Raw genomic sequence first — 24,860 nt, 5'->3', positions numbered from 1 at the left:
AGCTGGTGAAACCGGGAACAAGTCGGCAACCAATCAAATTGTTCAGACTTTTATTCGGAACGTTGTTGAAAAGCAATGGCACACTCGCTAGTCAAGCCAAAATATTGCAATGCAATGGATTTGGTGAATAATCCCCACTACTAGTTAACTATAACACTACTTTACATTGTTAGCAGGCTCACAAAATAAGCTAACAATAACAACGTGGAAATGTATTTACATTTTTCGGAATAAAAGTCTGAACATTTGTTCGGCTGCCGACTTGTTCCCGGTTTCGGTACGAATCACGCCTAAACTGAAAGCCCTAAAATGACATAGCTGGGTAAGAGTAGTGTGACTAGACGTGTCTGCTGTGGATTTAGGTGGTACTGTTATTTGTGATCAGGATTTCTAAGGGAACAGTTGGAGAATACAATGTCAGGATTTGTGTGAACGGGCTCATTGTAACACATGAAATGAAATGAGGAATGGTATCAAGCTCACCATTCCGCATTCCACTCCATGCATTACAATGAGCCCGTCCTCTGATATCTACCTCCACCACGCTCCCCTAGTGTGACTGTACTCAGTATTCTATGATTATACTGGCGGATCACAATACACCATTTTTACAGACCATTGCTATGATTAAGAAACTTTTTAAATGAGTTTAGTTATATGGAATTTAATTTTAAACTAAATTTCATGGTGCATGGGTTTAGGCTGACATTTCAGTGATTTGAACCACAATGAGTTCATTTTGTGATTGCAGTTGTTTTTGTGAGTATTAAATGGTTCATTCAAATGATTTCATGCCCATCTCTGGAATGATTTACCTAATGTCAAATGATGTATAGTAGTGTTGTTGACAACCCTCGACTATTACCTGTGCAAATGCTAACAGATTGAGTATTGTTTACCCTGAAACTATCAAATTAACTGAATCCTAATGCATCCACTGACAACAGCACAACAGGGCTCCCTCCTGGTTGTGATCAAGCCAGTTTGTCCCTCTAACACTTTGGCAGGAGCCAGATTGTGTGACATGCTCACCGGAACCAAAGCCCTTTATTCTGCAAGGGGTCCACAGGTGTTGAGCAAGTAAATTAAACTCAGCGTATCCAATCATGGCCTGGCACCAGGGTGCCACCCCTCTGGCCCTCTGCCCCTCAGCACGCAGAGAGAGCACCATCTGGGGACCAGAGGGCCATGGCCAGGCCCATCAATGTGGCCAAGGCCCTGTCCTCTGGGCATAGAGCCATTTTCCAGAGACACTGACACGGCCCAAGGCCACCAGGAAATCCAAGGCTCCCTTACCTTAGGAAGAACAGGGTCCAACAGAGGCAAGGGAGTCCAACAGGGTCATCAAGATAGGGGAATAGAAACTTGTTTTTTCACTCCTGATAACTAAAAAATGACATTTATGTGAGCTGTTGCATTACCGTCTACTTTAGGAATCGGATATGGAACGTAGACTTAGTTCGGGCAGAGCAATCTTACATTAACATCGCAGCTGTGTTGCGCCTAGCCTCCACCCGCTTGGACGCTCTATATGTACCCTACCTATGAAGGAGTTTGACAAGTCATGGGCTCCCTGCTATAGTGTATACTTGGATGTTGTGGTCATTTACTCCAAGCTGGGAGCTATACCCAGGGGGAGCCATCCAATTACGCGAAGCTTAAAGTGTATTACCATTGTCATGCAATAAATGGTACAACTGACGTGAAGGTCCTGACTGAACCACCGTGACTTCTGGCATGAAACACTAAACCAAAGCTGTTGTGGCTGAGGGAGCCTGATTTAGAGGACACTGTCTTCAGGCTGTGGCGTGATAGGACAATGTTGTTATGGGAGAAGGTAGCGCCCCCCCCCCCCACACACACACACACACATTATGTCTCCTTCCCTTCCCTCCCTCTCTCTCTCATGGTCACAGTGCAGTAGTTCCTGGGAGGCATAAATCTGTGACTGACAATAATGAGTCACGGACCACGGTTCTGAAGCGGAGTCGTCGTCTGGCTGGGTGGGTTTTGGGCCCTCCTCTGTGTTAGCTGGCAATGGCCCCCCTGCGGCACATGCAGCATGACACGCCACACTGGGAGGTAAACACCGCCTCTCTCTCTCTTGATCTCAGACGTGACTCATGGTCGTCAAACAGCCGCCGCCTAGCTTCAGGACTGGGACGACACAAACGGAGGTGTAATGCATTCTATTTGCTGAGGGGTGTGTTACGGCAGGCGCTGTAACAGTTTTTCACTGTCACTTTGTTCACCTCTAGAGAATGCAAGTGCATCTATGTGTGACTGTAGGTGGTGGGTATCTGTGTGGAAGGTGGGGTGGTCTGTTGTTTATAAACAGGAAGTCACATCAAGGAGAAGTGTGTTTTGTCGAAATGAAGACCCTGCCACTCGTCTTCCTAATGTGTCTCCTGGTGTGAGAGAGCAGCGCTCACCTACAGCGTACGCTCCACAGACAGGAAGTCAGTCAGGGAGCAGTTCTCCTTGGCTTCAGCCCCTAGGCTGGTACTGTAAGTCAGGTGATGTGAGTAATAGTAGAAGTGTTCCTTAGTTCGCCTGTTATTTTCTTCCCAGAGACAGGGTGCTGGGCCAGAACTTCTACTGTTAGTGTACTTAGTCAGACTGGACCAGAACTTCTACTGTTAGTGTACTTAGTCAGACTGGGAACAGAAGGCTCTCTCTGACATTTTCCAGGTTGTCATTCTTCACACCACCGACCGGACTCCCACTCTATAACAACTTTTTTCGCCTGCTTACTTATTTAGTTTCTGAGGCAACTACTCAGTTGCTTTAGTTTTCTTCTTTTGGGTCTTCTTTTGCTCTTTTCAACCTACAGTATTTGTTCCTTTTGACAAGTATGATGTACAGTATGATGCTGTATGGGAATATATTTGGGGGTGTTTTGATAGCCACGAAGTGTCAGCAGTCCCCAGGCAGTTGATATTAAAGCTTTGGTTTACAGTGTTCCCCTAAAGTGCATTTATTCCTCAGGGGAAGAAAAACACTCAGGAGCAGGTAGACTTTTCCAGCTGTCAGTCACCTCTCCTCACATCTTGGACAGCTTGCTCCGCTGACAGCTCATCTGCATGCCATTACTGTAAGGGTTAGACACTAATGGAGGCATTTCAGAAAGCAATAAACTGTGGGGAACATTAGCCGACAAGAACATACCGAAATGAAGAGTTGCAGACGTGCGGCGCATCGCTAAAATACATCCTACAGGCAAAATTATTTGAAATATTACTATTATCTTCTGTCTCAGGAAGCTTACAAGAAAATACACAGGCAAAGATGGGACTGTACGCTCCCTTGTATAAGAGAGACACAGTTTACATTGGGAACATTTGAAAAAATAGATAATTGGGTCGTCAGGTAATCAGGCAGTCAAACATTTTGCCTGTCCTGCTTATGTGTCTCTGATGCCTCTAGATTCCGTCTTGTGATTTGACACACATGATTGTATGTGCTTAGCATAGGGACATTGACAATGACTCCCTGTATGTTATTAATTGAGCCCAGCTTATAAAAATATGATGCATGCATATGAGGTATGATTAAAAATGAAAATCCAATCAAACATGCTATTAACTGCAGGCTCACTGAGCAACATACAGCACACATAATAATCCTTCTCATACTGTTTCATCAAACAACCATGTAACAATACTAATTAATCCAGCTATCTTTTCCCACACTGGATAGCCCTTTGGCTTTCATCGCCACTCCTCAATTAGGTTTACCTTCCTACTGTAATGTTAGTGTTTGGATTAAGAGGAATTATGGAGGACTACCCGTGTTATAAATCCTCTTTAGCCTTTGACTCACTATATCAGCTGCCTGACAGCTATCTGGGATTTAAACGTACTGTGTTCTGCTTTTTTATATGTATCATGCAAAAATGTACAGCAAACGTTAGCAGGCTTACTTGGTGGGTCAAACATCCAAGTCAGTCATTTCTGTGTTGCCAACATTGAAATGAGACCATCATTCTGGCACTTCATACCGACAGAGAGGATTCTTATGTGCCTTGTTCCCTTTGAATCTCTGTCTGGTTATTGAAAACAAAGAGCGAGGAGGCAGGAGTGAGGAGGCAGAGGAGAGAATGAGGATATGTCTGGAAGAGGAGGGGGTGGAATAGCTATTGTTCTCCACCTTCTCCGTCCTCTCTTCCATCAGGCTTGATTCTCCGAAGCAGCCTTGCGAGAAACGAGGGTGCTGAATTCAAGATGGAGATAAGATGTAAGGAGTAAATCAGATCTTTCCACATGCAGTACTGCAACCATCCTCAAAAAAAATTTGGTCACAGATTGGCATCTGGCAAATATTGGATTCCTGTTTTCTCAACTCCAGTATCCAAGCTTATTCAGGCAAACTTACGTTTAAAGTTTTTGTAGAGGTCGTTGGGTAGTGACTATGGAAATATGTTAAATGTTCCCTGAATTCCTCCCTGTTCGTCTTGTCCTCTTCTTATGAATCATTAACTTAAACCCCTACTTTGTCGAGTGCAACCCCTGTCACCCACTGACAACACCCTCAAAATTCCAGCCTGTCTCCAGGCTGGCAGGCTTGTTGAATTATTCATCTAACATGGTTACTGACGAGTCCCGTCACTGCAGTGTTTCACCACCACTGCCTGGGCAACTATTTGTTTCTCTCTCTCTCTCTCTCTCTCTCACTCTCTCTCTCTCTCTCTCTCTCTCTCTCTCTCTCTCTCTCTCTCTCTCTCTCTCTCTCTCTCTCTCTCTCTCTCTCTCTCTCTCTCTCTCTCTCTCTCTCATGCCTCTAAACCTCTAAGAAGTTCTCTCTTCTTTATTGCCATTCACTGTGATTTGCTCAACTAGATCTGACAGCCAGAGAGGCTTGTACATGCCTCTTATAAAAGCCATACATTTGCTTTATTGGAATTCTCCCCCCCCCCCCCCCCCCCCCCTCCATTTTCATGCATTTGTCTTGACCATGAGCACGCCTTTTGTTATGATGGGGTTTTTTGCCACAGGAAGAACATGCAAATAGTGGCCTTTATTATTACAATTAACAAAGCAATTAACTCTTTATCATTGCCTTTCAGCACTCTGTGACTGTTTAAGTTGCCAATAATGCTTTCTCTCTTCATCCATATTTTAGTGAATAGTGAAAGCAATAAGCTTGATGAAAGAATATTCATTTTGTGTTTGTGTTAGAGTTATTCAGTAAGGTGCAGCATTATGCCCAACCTGATACTCTATATACCCTGTGTCCTGATTGCATGAAAATGTAAAATCGGTTGTCCTATTTTCTTTTTTTGTGCTATCACTATCTCTCTCCATCATCTACATAAAACAGCCTCTATAATTAGCGCAGTATATTTTTGGTAGCCTGGCTACCTTTATGTAACAATGCATTTCTATTTAAGGCTGACATCTCTTCTCGCTTTCATCCATCAGATAATCCATCTCAAAGGTGCTGAAGGTAGAGTGAACACATCCTAAATATTTCACAAGCATCAGATATAGTATGCGCCAGATATATATGCCAAAAGAGCATCTAAAGTGATCTCGAGGCCAGTTATGATAGTTCTGGTTGTACCCATGTTCTCCTGACGCCTAGCTGCTTCTTAATGAGGGTTGGAGGGGAGAGTACTGCTGTTTTCCCCTGTTGACTTCCTCTCACTGCAGTCAGCATTAAATAGCTCATCTTATTTCACCCTCAAGCCTGCCATCAATTTCAAGCTGTTCTCCTTTGATTTACAGTGGCGCACAATCAGTAATGATGTCACGAGGCTGCACGGTATCCTCTTACCAGAGAGAGAAGGACGTGAGGAAACGCATGTGACACCTTTCTTCATATGGCGTCCCCGTGTATGCTATGCCCTAAGGACATGGAGTAATAAGCATGGATATGGATCATTTCCATCCAACTTCTTGTACAGCAACCATTTAATCAATGCACACATCTCTCTATGAAATGTTGAGTTCCCATCAAACCGTCATATTCTCCAAATAATTAGTACAACTGAATACATCCTCAAAAACAAGGAGGAATTTGTTTGATTTTTTTCTGGACATTGTGTATGATCTGTACACAGAACAAAGCAGTCGAAAGGAGAACTGTGACAGTGCACTACTGCCCTCTAAAGGTTGCTCTGTAATATTGCATTAGATCTACCTGTGTTCATGACTTATTATAAGTGGTTCTGGGCCCTGGACAGTCTGGACGGATTGATGGCAGCTGCTGGATTGAAATCAGGTGTAGTGCTGAGGCACAAATGTGTACATGTCAAGCCTGCAAACTGCGACACTTTAAATGAATGTGCAATAACACTATGTGCAATATGACAACCCTAGGGTACATAAGGTTGCAGAGAATAGGAAATGTTAGAATAGGTATAGCATAGCATAGAGTACAGCACAGTGTTTTATTTGTATAGTATAGTATAGTGGATAGTGTACATAGCCTTTATTTATGTAAACCAGCTCCTTTCCCTTCTTGTTTTTTTTAGTTTTTTCTTTTCTTTCCTAGCACCAGGGGAGCCCCCCCTCCCAAATGTCATTGTTTGGTACCTGTACTATATCAATGACAATAAAGACCATTCATTCAAGTGTAAGGTAAGCTAAACTTATGATTTATACCTATATATACCTAAACTTACCATGCATCCCATTACCATCAGGGTTTTTAGTGAAAACACTTTGTGTCTACTGCACTCCCCTGCAGACCTCTTTCAAGATCTACTTTATTTAGATGGAGTGTTGGAGTGTCTTGTTGGAGTGTGTCACAGATGCAGTATTCCCCTGTTGAATGAATCCAATCAGACTGGTTATTTTGAGGCAATTATTTCTTTATAGGGCCTAAGATTGTCTTTGAAATGCAAATTCAGTATTAACACAACAAAATGTATACAAATGTAATTATGTAAAGACCATCGTGGGCCGACAGAATGAAGTAGCAACTGAGGTGACTAACGTTAACGTGTGTGTGTGTGTGTGTGTGTGTGTGTGTGTGTGTGTGTGTTGCCAGGCAGACAGAACCAGCCTTCTCCTCCTCCACTGCCATTCACAAGCCTAGTCTATTCTGGGCTACCGATTACACAGCCTGCCTCTTCACTGATGATGGAGTAACATGGGTTGGCAGAGTTTAGTAGCACTCACATGCACACGCACACGCACACGCACACATTCACACACACACACACACACACACACACACACACACACACTTTGCTGCACAACCACTCAGCATGTAATCCAGTTCTCACTTCTGCCCTCACCTAATGCCCTTAACCATAGACTTATTAATTAGGCCTAGAGGGAGCGTTGATCTCTGTTTTGCTTTTGTTTGGTCTTGTCCATGCATGCTGTTATGTGATCCCTCTGGTTTCGTTTTTAGTTTTTTTTATCCAAACTAACCATGGTATAATCACCCAGTGGTGAAAATGTAATTAATCCATTGGGGAAACCCTAGTGGGTCCCCCAAACTGAATGCTGAAATTAAAGTATTTAACACCAACAATAAGCAAATTCCCAGAACCCGATTCTTGTGGCTCTCCCCACCACACACAGGGACGTTAATAGTTTTAGAGGGGGCAGTAAGGAGGCCTTATGACTTTAACTGTCACACCTGTATAGATTATAATATTAATTTATAACCCACGCATTAATTAAATAAGCTATTTTATTCAGTGTCAAAACTTTTTTTTAAAGAACGAATCTGAGAGGGCACGTGCCCTTGTTCCTCCCGCATGACGCCTCTGATATAAGTATATAATCCATATTATAAATGGATCAACAAGAGTATGAACATTCCAATGCGGTAGATGGCGCTAGTGGACCTCCGTGTTTTATCACAGAATCCTTCTGTTGTAGTAATATGTACTACTGTATATTTCCCATATTCATGGCTGGAAAAATCTTGTAAAACGATTTCAGACATCCCTAAAGTGGACCATACCATTTCTTAACCTTGACCTTACCTGACGCTACAGATCGATTAGTTGCCAGGCTGACGACATGCTGGCCACAGAACATATTCATTCATTCAATATAAGGTTGGCGATACACAGAAATGTTGACTCTGTGGCAGTGTAATAGCCTCTGTCTGATATTGGAAGTCTAGAGTCGAGAACTGAAGCTAGATAGCTTGTAGATAGCTTAGCCCGTTAGCGAGCTAGCAAGCATTTCCCTCCAACCTGCTGAAGCCAGCTACCTAGCAACAATAGCTCATTCTTAGCTTCAATACAATAGCTTATGTTTGGGCTGCGTCTAACTTCTTATTACTTTATAATGTCGCCTTTGGCGAGCTAGCTATAACCAGGTTTGTCTAGAGAAAAGCTACATTTGTCTGGTGAATAGCTATGTATTTATTGTTTTGTGAAGATTGTTCACAAAGATTGTATGTGAAGAACTGTGTGTGACATGTCTTTACACTTGTCTGTGTAAAATGTGCTCTGCAAATAAAGGTTATTATTATTATTATTATTATTAAAATGTGCTCTACAAATACACGTGATTCAGTGATTGATTGACAGCACACGCACGCGGCTGGTCACGAACACCAGATCAGAATCAAGTGCATCTCTTGAAACAACCAATCGTACAATCTAATTCACCATGACGCGCTGTTCGTGTAACCAATAGAATCGCACTGTTCGTGTAACCAATAGAATCGCACTGTTCGTGTAACCAATAGAATCGCTAGAAATGTGTTCAGACTGAGCAGCGGGCTGAACAACCGTTAGTGTCAGAAACGTCGAGCGCTACACCGGGACAGCATCGTTCAGAATAGCTACAGCAAGCCTCGACAGAGCTTACATCAAGAGTTGTATATTCTTTTTAAAATAATACAATACTGTTTATCGTAAAATGAGGGAATTAGTTCATTTACAAACGGGTCAATGTGGAAATCAGATCGGCGCAAAGGTGGGTTTTGTTAGAGGCCATAATCAGCTAGTTGAATAATGCTAGCTAGCTAGCTGTCTGTCTGTCTAACCGTCTCGCTGTCTGAAGCGTCTTCAACCACTGACTGCGGACAGGAAACATTAGCTGGGTTGCTAGCCAATATACACCTATGTGTTTATTAAATACATTATTTGTTAGTTCATTTGCAAGTCATATCCCGCCTAATTAAATGAAGACGAAAAATCAAATGTTGCCATGAAGTTATGAAGCTTTATCGTGCATGTTGACTGGCTGCAACCATGGAAACATTTACATTTACATTTTTGGCATTTAGCAGACGCCAAAGCGACTTACAATCAATACATTTGAATGCTAAGCATGTGAATCATCAGTCCACCATTCGTGGCAGGAAGAGTAATCTAGCTCAGACCCGGGGCCACTGATAGAAGGAAAAACGTCCTTCTATCGCCTTCTTCTAAAACCTTTTATTATTATTATTATTATTATTATTATTATGGCGGCAAGCTACCATGCAAGGCGCCGGCCCGCTCATTGGGAGCAATTTGGGGTTCAGTAATAATAATAATTTAAACAACATGAACCCTTCCTTCACCTGCTGCAGTTCTGGGAGGTGATCAGTGAGGAACACGGCATCGACCCCACAGGGACCTACCACGGGGACAGCGACCTGCAGCTGGAGAGGATCAACGTCTATTACAACGAGGCGACAGGTGGGTGACATACACAGGGATCTGTGGAAAAAATACTAAAAACTAGTTTTTTTTTTTAATGTTATTGCCTTTAAATGAGTAATATTTTCTAAGTGCGTCTTTTAATGTTAGTTAGATGAATCTATATATTTGTATTGACTTGTTTGAATCTTATAGTAGGCTAATTATTTTATTATTTTGTTTATCTTTGTTATATGCCCCTTGGATTGTATGGTCTATAAAAACATGATTGCTTTTGTGTGTTTTATTGATTACTATTGTTCTATTGTTATTTTTATGCTGTGTGGATATGTTAAAGCACTTTGAGCTGCAACGTTTGCAGGAAATGTGCTATACAAATAAAGGTTGTTATTATTATATAGCTGTAATGTGCTGCTACTAGTGACAGTCATAAGTAAAGTTATGACATTCATTCTATTACATTTGTGTTCCAACAGGAGGAAAATATGTCCCCAGAGCCATCTTGGTGGATCTGGAACCGGGCACTATGGACTCTGTTCGCTCAGGTCCCTTTGGACAGATATTTAGACCAGATAATTTTGTATTCGGTAAGAAGATTTCATAGGTTTTCGATCTGCGTTTGATGTAGCTAAACAACTATTACATTTCAAGTGTTTGTGTTGAAAACAAAGGCTGAGCTGGAGAAATTGTTCAATGTTTTTAACATGTAATATAATAATATAACATAACATCTGTAGGACTACTAATAATAATAACAGATAATGCTGTCTTCTACCTAATTTCTTAAAATGTCTTGTGTGCTTCCTGTTCACAGGACAGAGTGGTGCTGGCAACAACTGGGCCAAAGGCCATTACACAGAGGGAGCAGAGCTGATGGACTCGGTCATGGACGTGGTGCGGAAGGAGGCGGAGAGCTGCGACTGTCTTCAGGGGTTCCAGCTGACTCACTCCCTGGGTGGGGGCACGGGGTCCGGCATGGGAACTCTGCTGATCAGTAAGATCCGTGAAGAATACCCAGACAGGATCATGTGCACCTTCAGCGTGGTGCCCTCTCCTAAAGTGTCAGACACTGTGGTGGAGCCGTACAACGCCACCCTGTCAGTGCACCAACTCGTAGAGTACACGGACATGACCTACTGCATCGACAACGAGGCCCTGTACGACATCTGCTTCCGCACGCTGAAGCTCACGACCCCCACGTACGGAGACCTGAACCACCTGGTCTCAGCCACCATGAGCGGCGTCACCACCTGCCTGCGCTTCCCCGGCCAGCTGAACGCCGACCTGCGTAAGCTGGCCGTCAACATGGTGCCCTTCCCCCGCCTGCACTTCTTCATGCCGGGCTTCGCCCCTCTCACCAGCAGGGGAAGTCAGCAGTACCGCGCCCTCACCGTCCCCGAGCTCACGCAGCAGATGTTCGACGCCAAGAACATGATGGCGGCGTGCGACCCGCGGCACGGGCGCTACCTGACGGTGGCGGCCATCTTCCGCGGCCGCATGTCCATGAAGGAGGTGGATGAGCAGATGCTGAACATGCAGAACCAGAACAGCAGCTACTTCGTGGAGTGGATCCCCAACAACGTCAAGACGGCCGTGTGCGACATCCCGCCCCGCGGACTCAAGATGGCCGCCACCTTCATCGGCAACAGCACGGCCATCCAGGAGCTGTTCAAGCGCATCTCCGAGCAGTTCAACGCCATGTTCCGCCGCAAGGCCTTCCTCCACTGGTACACGGGCGAGGGCATGGACGAGATGGAGTTCACCGAGGCGGAGAGCAACATGAACGACCTGGTGTCAGAGTACCAGCAGTACGAGGACGCCACGGCCGAGGAGGACGGGGAGTTTGAGGAGGAGGAGGAAGCGGAGGGCTGAGAGGAGGAGGGGGAGGTTGAGGAGGAGGGCGAGGAGGGGTAGGTGGAGGGCTGAGAACATCCTGACGCCACCGTTTCCTGTCCTGTCCTGTGTTCTGTTCTGTTCTCTTATTCACTCTGTTCATCCCGTTTTAAGTCCCTGTAACTTTTATGTGAAGTAACAATAAAATAGTTTTGTGTCATTTTTAAATAATAAACACTGATGTTTATTGATAACAATTTGTTTAGATGAATGCAGTGGTTATGAAAGGAGAGTTGACAGCCTTTATGATGACTCAGCTCTGACTACATGTGATGAAGTCTACTCCATGTTTGTCTTTAAATAAATCCCAATTTATATTGTAGATTTATTTATTTATTGATTTTATGTACTTATTTACAGTAAGTAGTGAACTCAGTGTCAATCTAACTGTTCTTTTCCTATGATATTACCTCTGGTGGAGGCGGTACTTAAGGACAAAAAGTATTCATAAAGTTTTTCATTTTATATAGTTTTTCATGTATACAAAAAGCAACATGAACAATAGCTCACAAACCTGTATCCACTACCAGTTGGAAGCTTTAGAAATGGAATAAACAAGCAGCTGATTTAAAGGTACATGGACCGACCACGGATCTACCTTCGCTCCAATCAAGTCACGAGTTCAACATCAGGGATCAGGCGGTGTGACATCACACATACACAACGGATTTACTCACTTTATCTCGTCTTTACGTTGTTGTTGTTAACCCTCCGTATCTTAGTTATCTAGGAAACATAACCGTTTTTAAAAATGCTTTCAATCGAGGAAGTGATGTCTAGTTTAGACCGGCAATCTCACGTTCTGCAATTTTGGCCAGAACTTTCTGAGGATGAGAGAAATACTTTTCTTGCCGAGTTGTCTCAGCTGGACCTGCACGGACTACGCGAACACTGTCGAGCTGCTGCGTTGGCTGTGACCCAGCACGTGCCCTTGTTCCTCCCGCATGACGCCTCTGATATAATTATATAATCCATATCAATGGATCAACAAGAGTATGAACATTCCAATGCAGTAGGTGGCGCTAGTGGACCTCCGTGTTTTATCACAGAATCCTTCTGTTGTAAGTAACATGTCACGTGACAGCTACCCAATTTCAAAACATTGGAGGGATGATCAATCTACTTCCAGTATGAGGTTCCTTTGTTCATGCTTCACCAGCTGTTCTATGTTTGCAATGTACGATGAGAATGAATATAGTTAGCAACAGATCTATAGTTTAGCAACGTGGCTGTATTCATTTTCCAGTTATGTCCTCTGGGAACTTTGGACGGTTCCTACCCCTGTCAACTTGCTAGCTAGCTAGCTCTCTAGGCTAACGACGCTCAGTCAAGCTCTGTGTCTGAGCTTCACTAACGACAGCTTGAAGATCGGCACTAAACGTGTACATACAAGGTATTTTTGCTAGCCAGCTTAGAAGTCAGTGAAACAGAAATGGCCGGTGCATTGCTCGAGTTTGAGACGGAGATGTTCGTGAACCTGTTGGGGGCTGACGGTCTGCTGGTGACCGCTGAGGGGATGGGGGTAGACCGCCTCCTGCTGCACTTCATGCGGCTCTACTCCGAGGAGGGAAGTCTGGTGCTGCTACTGAACACCACCGTGCCCGAGCAGGTGAGCTGGAGAATTCACAACGTTAGAATTATAAGGTTCTATCTCAATTTTTGTCAAAATTGAGTTTTTATTTTTATTTTTTTACATAATCTGACCCATTAGGTGTTTATTAATGCCTGTGTGGTGTTATTTTTTTAAATGTTGACATTTTTGAGTTAGTAATTCATAAAATACAAAGGTTCCATCTCACAAAACATAATGGAATGTCAAAACGTTGACGCTCAATATCTCTGAACTACCCTAAACGGAGATAGAACCGTATCATTCTAAGCTCACGAATTCACAACGGATTTTTGGCTTGCCTGAAACAGGAGATAATGTGTAGGAACCATGTAGGCTATAGCCTGTTTTCCATTTTCTAATACTTTCCCCTTTACCAGGAGTACTTCACAGAGCAGCTGCGAACAGAGGGTGTGAGCCACCTTCCCAGGACAGTGACCAGTGATGTCCAGGGCACCGAGCGCTACAACGTGTACACACGGGGAGGGGTCCTTTTCGTGACCAGTCGAATCCTTGTCGTGGACCTCCTCACTGACCGAATACCTGCACACCTGATCTCAGGTCAGGGAAAAGCTGTTGCACTCCGTCATTTTACTGTGGCCTCTCTACATCTGTTATGTATGTCACATTATTAAGAGGCACAGTACAGTTCTAGATCAGAATACTGACATGATGCTCTATTGGTTTACCCCTATTGGTTACATGCACTGCTCACATCCTGGCTGAATATGAAGTACCTCACAGTCTGGTATTACTTTACTAAGTGTTTGATACCATTCCCCATCCCATTCCATGCATTAAGCTGCAATGTTTTTGCAATGTGCTATACAAATAAAAGTTATTATTATTGTTATTATTATTATTACAATAAGCCTGTCCTCCGATTTCTACCTCCACCAGCCTCTACTGGTAGTATACTATGCACCTTCTGTGCTGTGCAGTTTCTAGAATTAAAAGCATTACAGTGATGTATATAGTTATTGTGAATATATTATGGCTCTGAATGTTCTTCTGATCACTATGAGTGCACATGCTGTAATGTATGATTCCACTACAGGCATCCTAGTGTACCGGGCCCATAAGATCATCGAGTCGTGTCAGGAGGCCTTCATCCTGAGGCTGTTCAGACAGAAGAATAAGACAGGCTTCATCAAGGCCTTCACAGACAGGGCCACCTCCTTCTCCTCAGGCTTCTGCCAGGTGGAGCGAGTCATGAGGAACCTCTTTGTCAAGAAGCTCTTCCTCTGGCCCAGGTAGGGTGGCCGTTTGTTTTCTACGCCTTCCTACACCTTGCATGATGCGTCAATTGATGGAAGAGGAGAGATGAAAATGAAGTCAAAGTAAAAAACATTCAAAGTTGGGCTTTAATGTTCTCTCTCTCTTTATCTCTCGCACTCTCCCCTCTTCCTTTAGGTTCCAGGCCTCAGTGAACGCTGTGTTGGACAGACACAAGCCAGAGGTGGTGGAGCTGCATGTGTCTTTGACCCCAGCCATGCGGATCATCCAGACCTCTGTGCTGGACATCATGGACGCCTGTCTGAAGGAGCTGAAGCGCTACAACCCCACGCTTGAGGCAGAGGACCTCTCCCTGGAGAACACCCTGGGAAGCAGTTTTGACAAGGTTTGTATAGAGCCATGGTAAGCTCTCCTGAGCAGGGCACAGAGGATACAGCCTAGTTTAACATACATCAGGACCTACTATATTGACCAATGACAAACCAATTCTCATTCACAGTGCCCAGCGTAAGTAATTGGATAGTGGAACCTATTTTCTTTTTTTGGCCCTGCACTCCAAAAGTTTGCATTTGACGTAAAACAATTACTTGGGTAGCCTGAAACAGGGGAACTATGCATACAAAGTATTGTAATTTAAACAAAGTTATTGTGATAGAGACAGTAGAGGTTTGACAGGAAAGATGGGTGAGAGAGAGAGAAGGGATGGCATGCAGGATATGTCCATGGCAGGAATCGAACCGGGAACGGTTGACGCTTAGTGTGTTACGCCACCATGCGCCCCCAAAGTGTTGTAATTTCTGAATGGTGAAATTATATACATAAATACAATCTAGAATCTCTCTACTTTAACCTCATAGTAATTGTTTGATTTCACATCCAGTACTGTGTCATTACCTGATCTGTTTCTTTACATAATAGTATGTATGTTTACACATCTGTTATGTCTGCTCAACTCTAGACTATTCGTCATTACTTGGACCCTCTGTGGCACCAGCTGGGAGCCAAGACCAAGAGTCTGGTTCAGGACCTGAAGGTTCTCCGTACCCTGCTGCTCTACCTCACCCAGTACGACTGTGTCACCTTCCTCAACCTTCTGGAGTCTCTGCAATCCAGTCAGAAAAACTTTGGAAGTAACTCTGGTGAGACTTACTGATTAGAATTAGGGGTGGGCATCGACGATCGATAATTGATCGATAAGGATCTTGGTCGATCACAAAATAAAACATTTGGTCGATCACAAAAAAAAATAAAAAATTGTATGTGTTTTCTTGGTCGATTTATTTTGTGATCGACCAAGATCCTTATCGATCAATTATCGATCGTCGATGCCCACCCCTAATTAGAATAGTGTCCTAGTGCCATTCAAGTGTGCTGCCTGTGTTTTTAAACGGATGTGGTGAGAACAAAAACAAATCCCTAGACATTATTTAGTTTTTTTTTAGGATTGTTAGTGTCAGTGATGTAATAAAAGATTATAGGATGACAGATTGTTCAATATTACACCTCAGATGGTTAATTTCAACAGGGTGGCTGTTCCTCGACTCCAGCAATTCCATGTTTGTCAATGCTCGGAATCGGGTGTATCGCTTCCCTGAGTCCAAGAAGAAGCTCAAGGTGGGAGCAGAGGTGGAAAAACAACAGCGCTCTACAGGTAACTACTTCAACAAAGACCCTTCATAATCGCACATAATAAAACATAATCTCACCCACTAGATTTTGGATAGGTGGGTCACTATGGGTGTTGAACACTTAGGGCCGGTTTCACAGACAAGGCTTAAGCCCAATCCTAGACTAAAAAGCATCTTGAGTGGAGATTTTACATTGAAAGTGTTTTTTAGTCCAAGACTAGGCCTAAGCCTTGTCTCTGAAACCGGCCCCTAATCTGTTACTTCTGAGTGAATGACTAAAGGGATCTTCTTCCTGTTGACTCATAGAGGTGAAGAAGGAGCTTGTGTTGGAGAACAACCCAAAATGGGAGGCTCTAACAGAGGTGCTGCAGGAGATAGAGAAGGAGAATAAGAGCTCTGAACACACACCAGGTCGGCCATTTTAATATTATAAACTTTTAACTGAATTTACACTACTGTCCTCTGGGTAGAAAGTATATTGTGTCAAATGATTGCAAAGGTATAGAAATGTGTTCCAAAAAGCCAGACCCGGATATGGCCGGGGCCCACAGGGAGCGGCATATTGAGCGGCCGCTCCCAAGGGGGGTATAGGACTATTTCCGGACAAGGATCCGTCGCACAACACCGCCCCCGTCTGGTGCTGGAATAACGGTGTCGGGCTCGAGGAGCCAGACAGCTAGTCTGCCTGGCTATCTCCTCTGGGGCTGCCGGCCACGGGGTCGTGCGGTGGATCCTACGCAATAGGCAGGGGATAATTGGATACTAGGTTGGGTGCAATTGGATACCAAATTGGGTGAAAAAGGGATAAAATCAGAAGAAAAAAAGAAATGTGTTCCAAAAAGCTTATCAAAGAAGCGTAGCAAAACAAACAAGCTTGGCAAAGATACCAACACCTAGGTGTGCATTGGTGAAAAATAAATTGTGTATCTAACATTTCATCTGGTGAGTCTGACCATATGAGACCAATCTGATATAGAATGTTCTGCATTTAATGTCCTAGGCAGTGTGTTGATCTGTGCGAGCGATGACAGGACCTGTGCCCAGCTCCACGAGTACATCAACCGCGGCTCCGAGTCTCTCCTCAGCAGGCTCTACGCTCGCACCATCGGCAAACGGGATGCTGCGTCTCTACCGGATGCATACGCGCAGGGCAAGGGTTGGTCCAAGAAACAGCCTGAGAAGGGGCCCAAAGGCAAGAAAGTCACACAGAAGACAACCAGGCAGAACACTAGGAGTAAAAAGAGACCATCTCCGACCCTCACTCAGATGGATAGCAGTGGGGATGAGGGAGGCCTGTTGGAGGAAGACGAGGAGGAGGAGGAGGAGGAGGAGGTGGAGGAGCTCAAGTTGGACTTGTCATCTGATGCCTACTATGGTGTTCTAAAGGAGCCACTGACTGTTATCCACCCTTTGAGGGGTCTCACTGACCCCTACAGCCTCACACGGGTACTACAAGAGGTTAAGCCCAGTTTCGTGGTACTTTATGACACCGAGCTCAGTTTTGTTCGCCAGCTGGAGATCTACAAAGCCAGTAGACCAGGCAAACCACTGAGGTATGCAAACAGAATGATTTCCAATTCCTTTCTTCATTGAACGAGTCAAGCATTGTTGTTTTTTTACGAGGCACTGTATGTGATTTGTTGGAGAACGTTCTTTTTTTCAGTCCCTCGTGAACCATTTTCCCTCTTTCAGGGTGTATTTCCTAATCTACGGGGGCTCAACCGAAGAGCAGAGATACCTGACTGCCCTGTCCAGAGAGAACAAAGCCTTTGAACATCTGATCAGGTCAGACATGTGCAACAGTACTACCGTTGCAAAACTCTCTCAGGTTGCTTTGTTGATTCATATGTAACTTCAGACAGATAAACGATGATAAACGAGGTGTGCTGCTGACTTTGAGTGCTTGTCTGTGTGTGACGCAGGGAGAAGGCCAGCATGGTGGTCCCTGAAGAGCGAGAGGGAAGAGAAGACACCAACCTTGACCTGTCTCGAAGTCAGGAGCCTGCAAATGCCACCACTAATACCCGCAAAGCAGGCATGTTTTTGTTCTTGTTAATCTCACTAATTAGACTGGCTTGTCTCACAATTAATGACCCCTTTCTTCTTATGTCAAATTAGTATGTGGTGGTTTGGATCCTTTGGACACTAGTTGTACCTCTTGTCTACTTAACCAAACCTCTCCCTGAGGCTTTTTGGTTTGTTTTTGTGTTTTGTTTATGTTTGTTTCCCCATCTGTCCAACCAGGAGGCCAGGAGCAGCCTAAGGAGCCCTCGAGGGTGATTGTTGACATGCGTGAGTTCCGTAGTGAACTCCCATCCCTGCTGCATCGTCGGGGGCTGGACATCGAGCCTGTCACTCTGGAGGTGGGCGACTACATCCTCACCCCTGACACCTGCGTGGAACGCAAGAGTGTGAGTGACCTGATTGGCTCTATGCAGAGTGGACGCCTCTACACCCAGTGCCTGTCAATGTCCCGGTACTACCGCAAACCCATCCTTCTCATTGAGTTTGACCCAGCCAAGCCCTTCTCCCTGGTCTCCCGCACAGACTTCCGCCAGGAGATCTCATCTAGTGATGTCATCTCCAAACTCACCCTTCTCACCCTGCACTTCACCCGGCTGAGGTTGCTGTGGTGCCCCTCCCCCCACGCCACTGCCGAACTATTCGAGGAGCTGAAGCGTGGGCGGACCGAACCCGACGCCACTGCTGCCCAGGCCATCACAGCTGAGTCAGACACGGTGGCTGAGTCAGCTGACCTCTACAACCCTGGACCCTATGACTTCCTACTTCGCATGCCAGGGGTCAATGTGAAGAACTGCAGGGCTCTAATTAACAACGCAGCTAGTCTGGCGGACCTAGCCAAACTGAGCCAAGAGAAACTAGCACAGATTCTAGGGAATGCTAACAATGCTAAGCTGCTGTATGATTTTCTGCATAACAGTAGGGATGTTCCTGCCCCTGCACAAAAAAACAAAAAAAACATAGGCTTGTGAGGGAACATTGTTGTACAGTATATGATGTACTGAAGGATATACTCAGGTTATGTTTTAACCTCTGACATATGGAAGGAAAGGTGCCTTGTGTGTGGAACCAATTGAATAATATTTGTTTGTACGTGAATATCCTGAATTCAAGCTTTGAATTGCTAAATTATGAATTTTTAGAAACCAAATGTGTGAATTTCAAATTGTGTTACTTGTAATTGCAACATTTTACACAGAGCAAAGCGGTTAGAAAGTCAATAGGACAAGTTTTATTAGAAATACATTTTGTAATCATGTCTGTAAAGAAAATGTTTGAAATATTGTACATGTTGTAAATGTTGGGCGAATGTCACAAATAATTGACTTTTACTGTAGGTCACATGGGTCTCCTGCAAAAATAAACTTTACAGAATGTACTGTACTTGTCTCTGATGCTTAGAGGAGATGTTAACACAGCGCCCCCCTGTGTCGGTTTGATGTAAATGAGGCCAAGGAAAACTTCCGCCAGACGAACATGATTACGTCACTCAGTTTCATCCCGACCAGATCAGCAGGAGCCATTTTATTCCAGAATAAAACTTCGATCTCTAGAAAACCTCCAACGATTGCTGTGGTTTGGAGGCGAAGAGTACACGTCTCCATACATCAAGACTAAAGGAATTAGGTAAGATCTGAGCGGTGCTGTCTTGTTTTTTAGCATGCTAGTAGACAGTTCTAGAAGGTCTAGCCAGGGCTGTGCAGAGGTTGTTATTGATGCAGTCATATTATGCATAACAAGGGACAGCCAATAAACTCTTTGCTCTCAATAATGGAGAGATGACAAGGTGACAACGTTGTTGCCTTTTCTATCAGCTTTTGACGCTGTCACTCATCATGCAGCGAGCTAACTTAAGCCGGGTCAATGACAGGTAGCCACAGCATTTAGCAACAGCAATGACAAACATTCCTTTAATATCTTGACTGTGCCTGTGTGATTACCTGCTGTCACCTGTCACAGTAATCGATGGTTGATTTATAACGTTGATGGTTATAAATCCTGTCCTCTGAGTTGTACCTAGAGCAACATTCAGCCTCTGTACCCCTCAATAAAGAGATGATGGTTATGCTTCCCCCCCCACCACCTGTTAAACCTATTCCATATCTAATTCATTATTTTGCTGTATTTGATTGACAGCTCCATTGTCTGTGGTTTGTTGAAATTACTATAATTGATCTAGTTCTTCTAACGTCCATTCTAACCATTGATGTAGAAAATGAGGATACAATCAGTGAGACCAGCCAAAGAGGGGATTGAGATCAGAGGCCAACATCAAAGTGAGGTTGAGAATGGTAATATGGTACTGTGACAGATCAAATGTACCTGTGTGTTAAACATGAGCTTCCATTCCATACAATGAGCCCGTCCTCCGATTTCTACCTTCGTCCAGCCTCCACTGTTTGGCATGCTTTATTGTGATAATTAGGCCATGTTCAAACAAACTATTGACAAATTGTTGCCAGAGTCTAAAAGTCCATTCCCTCCTCACTCCCATTTATCAAAGGGTTTCAATGGCCATTTGTCACCTGTATAGATTTTTTTAGTTTCACAAACTAATAATGATTGTTGTAGATAAAGTGCAGGGGATTGCCAGAACGTTGCCAGATTTAGATTTTTGTTGGCGAAACCGGTTGTGCACCAATCTTCTGAACCTCCACATGCGTCACCACCCCATTATGGCCAAGCCTTGATGCTCAGTGATCTGGGAACAGTCTTTTGTATGTATTGACAAGATTAGATTAGATTCAGCTTCATTGTCATTGCAGGGTACAAGTACCAGACAATGAAATGCAGTTTAGCATCTAACCAGAAGTGCAAAGTGATATAAGAACATGATATAAAAACATGACAACGATAGTGATAGGTACAGTATGGCATGTATGGTAGTTTAGAGGTATATACAGTTATGAGCTATGTACAGTTAAGGTGACTTATGTACAGTATGTAATGTACAGATGTATTAAAAGAGGCTATATCAAAGAGGTATGTGCAACTAGATGCTGTCGCCTACAGAGTTGTCTCGTTCCCGGACACTTCCATCTAGATGCAATAGCCTGGGAACGAGTACTGTGTCATATTCTCTGTCTGTCGAGGTGTAGGCTAGGTCACTGATTTGTTGTTCCTCTGTCCTGTCTCTCTTTGAAACGAAGTCGCTTTAAGTGGTAGCGATGTGCTTTGTTTTGGTATTGAAAGGGGCTTTCAAGCAGAGACCAGGCAGGAAGCAGAGACTGGCTGGCTGAGAGAATGGAGCACAGCAGACAGGCATTACGTCAGGGACATCATCCAGAACATGTCTTATCACCGGAAAAAGCTGAGATTATTGTTGGATCAGCCGTGGCCTATTTCAGTTCCTGTTTAGTACATTTGTGACTTTCTGATTCAGCTTCCTTTTCTTCACTCCTGTTAGATACAAGGGCTCTGAAGCTACACTTTACACACACACACACTGATCCCCCTTTAGTATTATGACATGCTATCAGGTGATGAAGTGTGTTTTTGTCTGCTGAGAGAGACCAGACCACCCTCACTGAACAGAGAACAACTAGCGTGTTTACTTAGAAGATCCTGTGAATAGTTGTGCCTCTCTAGGGAATCTCAAGCCTATGTTATTGCCGCGGTGGCCTGGAGGTGTTCTGGACCCCATAACAGAGAGGAGGAGGAGAGAAGTCTGTGTAGCTCCGTCTTGTCATTCTTGTGGGCCTCCATGGGCTATTTTTGATGCCCTCAGCTGACCTATGACCTCTCCTCTAATGATCAGGAAGGGGCACCCAGACCCTGCGGGTGAAACTATCTATGTACTTGTTTCTGCTCATGCTCATGTCTACAGGCCACTCATCTGGTCTCTGATGCATTAGAGAAATATGGCTTTGAAAATGTTTTATGTGGTTTCTTGTCCCCCTCTTGCCTCTCTATGTGCTTGACAAAAGTCTCGGTATTTTCTGTATTTTCAAACTGACTTGTTACTGCGTAGAAGCAAAAATAATGGCTAGATCTCAGAGTAGAACCATATATGGCTCTGAGTAGAAGATAGTCGTAATCAGCCTTGCTCACCCTCATAACCCTAACCCTCATAAAACAATGGAATTGAACTCTGAACCAGTGGACTCAACATAGCATTTAAATAGTCTTAAACTGTCTCCTATCCTATCCTTCTCCTCATGTCTCATCAGATCTGAAAGCACTGGGAAGATGACAATCATACAGCAGACACTTAGTAGGATCCTAATCCCTTTTTGCGCAGATCAATGGAGACGGATAAGGAGAGTAGCCACATAAGACTCTCCTTCAGACTTTGCACCCAAGGACCTTCAGTGTTGAGAACAGTGATATACTTGATCATGGCTGAATGTAAACACCAAACACATGTATGGGCTATCTCCTGAACCATCGACCATGAGGCCTAGCTAGCTGGTCTTACGTTGTGTAAGTTTCCCTTTGAAGAACACATGGTACTTGTTGCCTAGCGCCTGTGGCAGAGCGGAACCGAGCAGAGCAGAGCAGAGCAGCACGCAGGCTCGGCCATCTGTGCCTTGCCCGTGGTTCTGTACGACAGAACGAGTTGGTATTTACCAGAGAGAGCCTAGTCATGCATGGTGGTTGTTTATCTCTCCACGGGTAGCAGGTACTGTGCTTTCCTCCTACTGGGACATATGGTGTGACTGTAAACAAACTTGGTGACCTCTTGTGATTGGTGGGACTAGGGACACCAGCAGGTCTTTAGTAGTGGTCTGGTTACCAGGCTTCGGAGAGGGCTACAGGGTGCAGGCTTGTATTCACACGTGGGGGGCTGGTAGAGGTAGAAATCGGATGATGGGCTCATTGTAATGGATGGAGTGAACGATAGCATTCCTCATTCCACTCCATGCATTACAATGAGTCAGGCCTCCGATTTGTACATCCACAGCTTCCACCTTCCAGCCCAGCACTAACACACCTGACTAGTCAAGGTCCTTATGAGCCCCAGTACTCTGGTTTGACCAGTTCGTTTGATCAGTTTGTTTCACTACGAAATAAAAAATCAAGATTTGTATCCAAGTTCGGCCGTGGTAAAAAGTGTACGATATCTCCTTTTTCTTTTCTTTTTTGGGGGGGATACTGCTTTATTCTTGCTGGAATCAGCCCCTTGAACAGGCTGTGCGCAGGGCTTTCACCTTTTAGTTTGATCTGTTGTTTAAGTGCTTGGCTGGTTTTAATCTGTGCAAATGTCCCAGAGCCATGCCAGACAGTTTTCATTTAGCAAATTGAGAATGCATGATGCTCCGCAGCTCTCGTTAGATGAGTGTGCTAAAGCCGTGTATCTTGTTGCCAACCCGAGGCGACTACTGCCGTTGGTCTGCTCGTCAGTTCTAAGTGTTAGATGCTATCTCAGCGCGCCCTTCGGTGAAGAGCCCCTTGTGTCTATGAGAGCACGTCCCGCCATTGTCTCTCCCCCGGAAAATCTTTGTTATCAACACAGAGACTGTGGCCTGTTTCCATAGTAACTGCTCGGGGCATAGACCTGGCTCAAAGTAAAATGTATATTTTCATGCAGCACCCTCATCCTGAGCCTTAACAACACCTCTTTGATATTACTTTTGTCAAGATAGTGACCGTCACAGCCAACATGCAAAAGTGTGTGCTCTGCTCTCGCTGATGGACATATCCTCCAGTATATGCTCACAAAATCCTTCCTAATTCTGAATTCTGAGTATTGTTTTTCGGTTTAAAGAAACTGCAAATGTTCCCTCTCTGTGTTCACAGGTTCATCTCCATGGCTTAGAGGACCCAGGCTTCTCTCTTGTTCATCATCTTTTCATCCAGCGGAGGTAAACTATGTTATTAGCCTTGAGAGAATTGGATAAAAACAAAACTATGAAAATCTAATTTTCATTGATAAATAATTCTATATCTCAAATAAAAACTGAACCGTTTTATAAATCAGGATGTTGGTGTGCATAAATATTCTTGCTTGTCAACGTACCCAAGCTTTTTCTGCCAGTTCTACGCAAAGCTTTAAAAATGAGGCCCCTGGTGTGTGTGTGTGTGTTTCTGTGTGTGTGTGTGTGTGTGTGTGTGTGTGTGTGTGTGTGTGTGTGTGTGTGTGTGTGTGTGTGTGTGTGTGTGTGTGTGTGTGTGCGTGCGTGCGTAAAAATAAAATAACGTATGTCCACTCCACTGTAACACAATGTACTAGGTGAAGGTTAACTTTGGAGTGTGTAATAGATGGATTCCCCCTCATTGTAAGCTAATGTTAAATTGTGTGGAAACCCAAAGGTCTGATCACCAGAAGGACTGTGTTGGTTTCTCACAGAGAGCTCAGGAGCTTGAAGTAACCATGGACCTCAAGATAGAGCAGTCACATTTAATTAGATTAGAAGCATGTTTTCACTGGCGTCTGTTTTGGGGTTAGTTTCTATGGTTTTAGACTGGCAGGAGAATGCTTACTGAGAGAGTATAATATTGCTCTGACTCTCGAAATATGACTGTATGTAACCTAGGCCTACATGTGGGTTTGCTCAGGCTGTATCTGATGATCCTTGATAGATCCTTGTTGGAGATTGACAGACATGTCGAACAGATGAAAAGACGTAGATTGGGAGATTACTGTAATTGGTAAAGTAATAACACTCAAGGCCACACGGTGCACAGTGTCAGCAACTAGTTTAATCTGATTCATTTTCCAGGCTTCTTTTAGAGATTGTTGATATAAGAGAGATGTGTTTCTTGAGGTATGGCAAGTCAACATGGTGGAACAGTGGTTGTGTCCTGTGTTCACTCAACGTGTGTGTGTGTGTGTGTGTGTGTGTGTGTGTGTGTGTGTGTGTGTGTGTGCGTGCGCGCGCATGCGTCTGTCCGTCTGTCCGTGTGCGTGTGTTTGGGGGACTGTTGGGTCTCTTAGCAACTGCAGCTGTCGCGTGCTTTTTGTTCAGGG

The 24,860-nt window shown here is 44.2% G+C and overlaps 2 protein-coding genes across 2 annotated transcripts; both read left to right on the top strand.

The window, feature by feature from the left end:
* Window positions 1-8,834: 8,834 nt before the first annotated feature.
* Window positions 8,835-11,434, top strand: LOC308167374 (tubulin beta-4 chain-like; the record flags this gene model as incomplete). Its single annotated transcript, XM_080541789.1, has 4 exons — window positions 8,835-8,891; window positions 9,493-9,601; window positions 10,039-10,149; window positions 10,377-11,434. 4 exons carry the CDS (start codon window positions 8,835-8,837, stop codon window positions 11,432-11,434), a joined length of 1,335 nt encoding a protein of 444 aa, XP_080397915.1.
* Window positions 11,435-12,884: 1,450 nt separating this feature from the next.
* On the top strand, window positions 12,885-19,144 carry ercc4 (excision repair cross-complementation group 4). Its single transcript, XM_080541522.1, has 11 exons — window positions 12,885-13,064; window positions 13,445-13,625; window positions 14,122-14,317; window positions 14,478-14,685; window positions 15,259-15,439; window positions 15,826-15,951; window positions 16,235-16,339; window positions 16,929-17,481; window positions 17,621-17,713; window positions 17,851-17,963; window positions 18,173-19,144. The coding sequence occupies exons 1-11, from the start codon at window positions 12,888-12,890 to the stop codon at window positions 18,919-18,921; spliced, it is 2,682 nt and encodes an 893-aa protein (XP_080397648.1). The 5' UTR covers window positions 12,885-12,887; the 3' UTR covers window positions 18,922-19,144.
* Window positions 19,145-24,860: the final 5,716 nt, after the last annotated feature.

The sequence above is a fragment of the Nansenia antarctica genome (assembly GCF_963989245.1).
Source record: "Nansenia antarctica genome assembly, chromosome: 11".
NCBI lineage: Eukaryota > Metazoa > Chordata > Actinopteri > Argentiniformes > Microstomatidae > Nansenia > Nansenia antarctica.
This window is presented reverse-complemented; position numbering and strand designations above follow the sequence as displayed.

Bases quoted from the DNA above. Each gene is read 5' to 3' on its own strand.
- ercc4 (XM_080541522.1), top strand. From the start codon at position 12,888: ATGGCCGGTGCATTGCTCGAGTTTGAGACGGAGATGTTCGTGAACCTG. The intron at 14,686-15,258 runs GTTTGTATAGAG...GCTCAACTCTAG, and splicing joins TGGGAAGCAGTTTTGACAAG to ACTATTCGTCATTACTTGGA. The intron at 15,952-16,234 runs GTAACTACTTCA...GTTGACTCATAG, and splicing joins AAAACAACAGCGCTCTACAG to AGGTGAAGAAGGAGCTTGTG.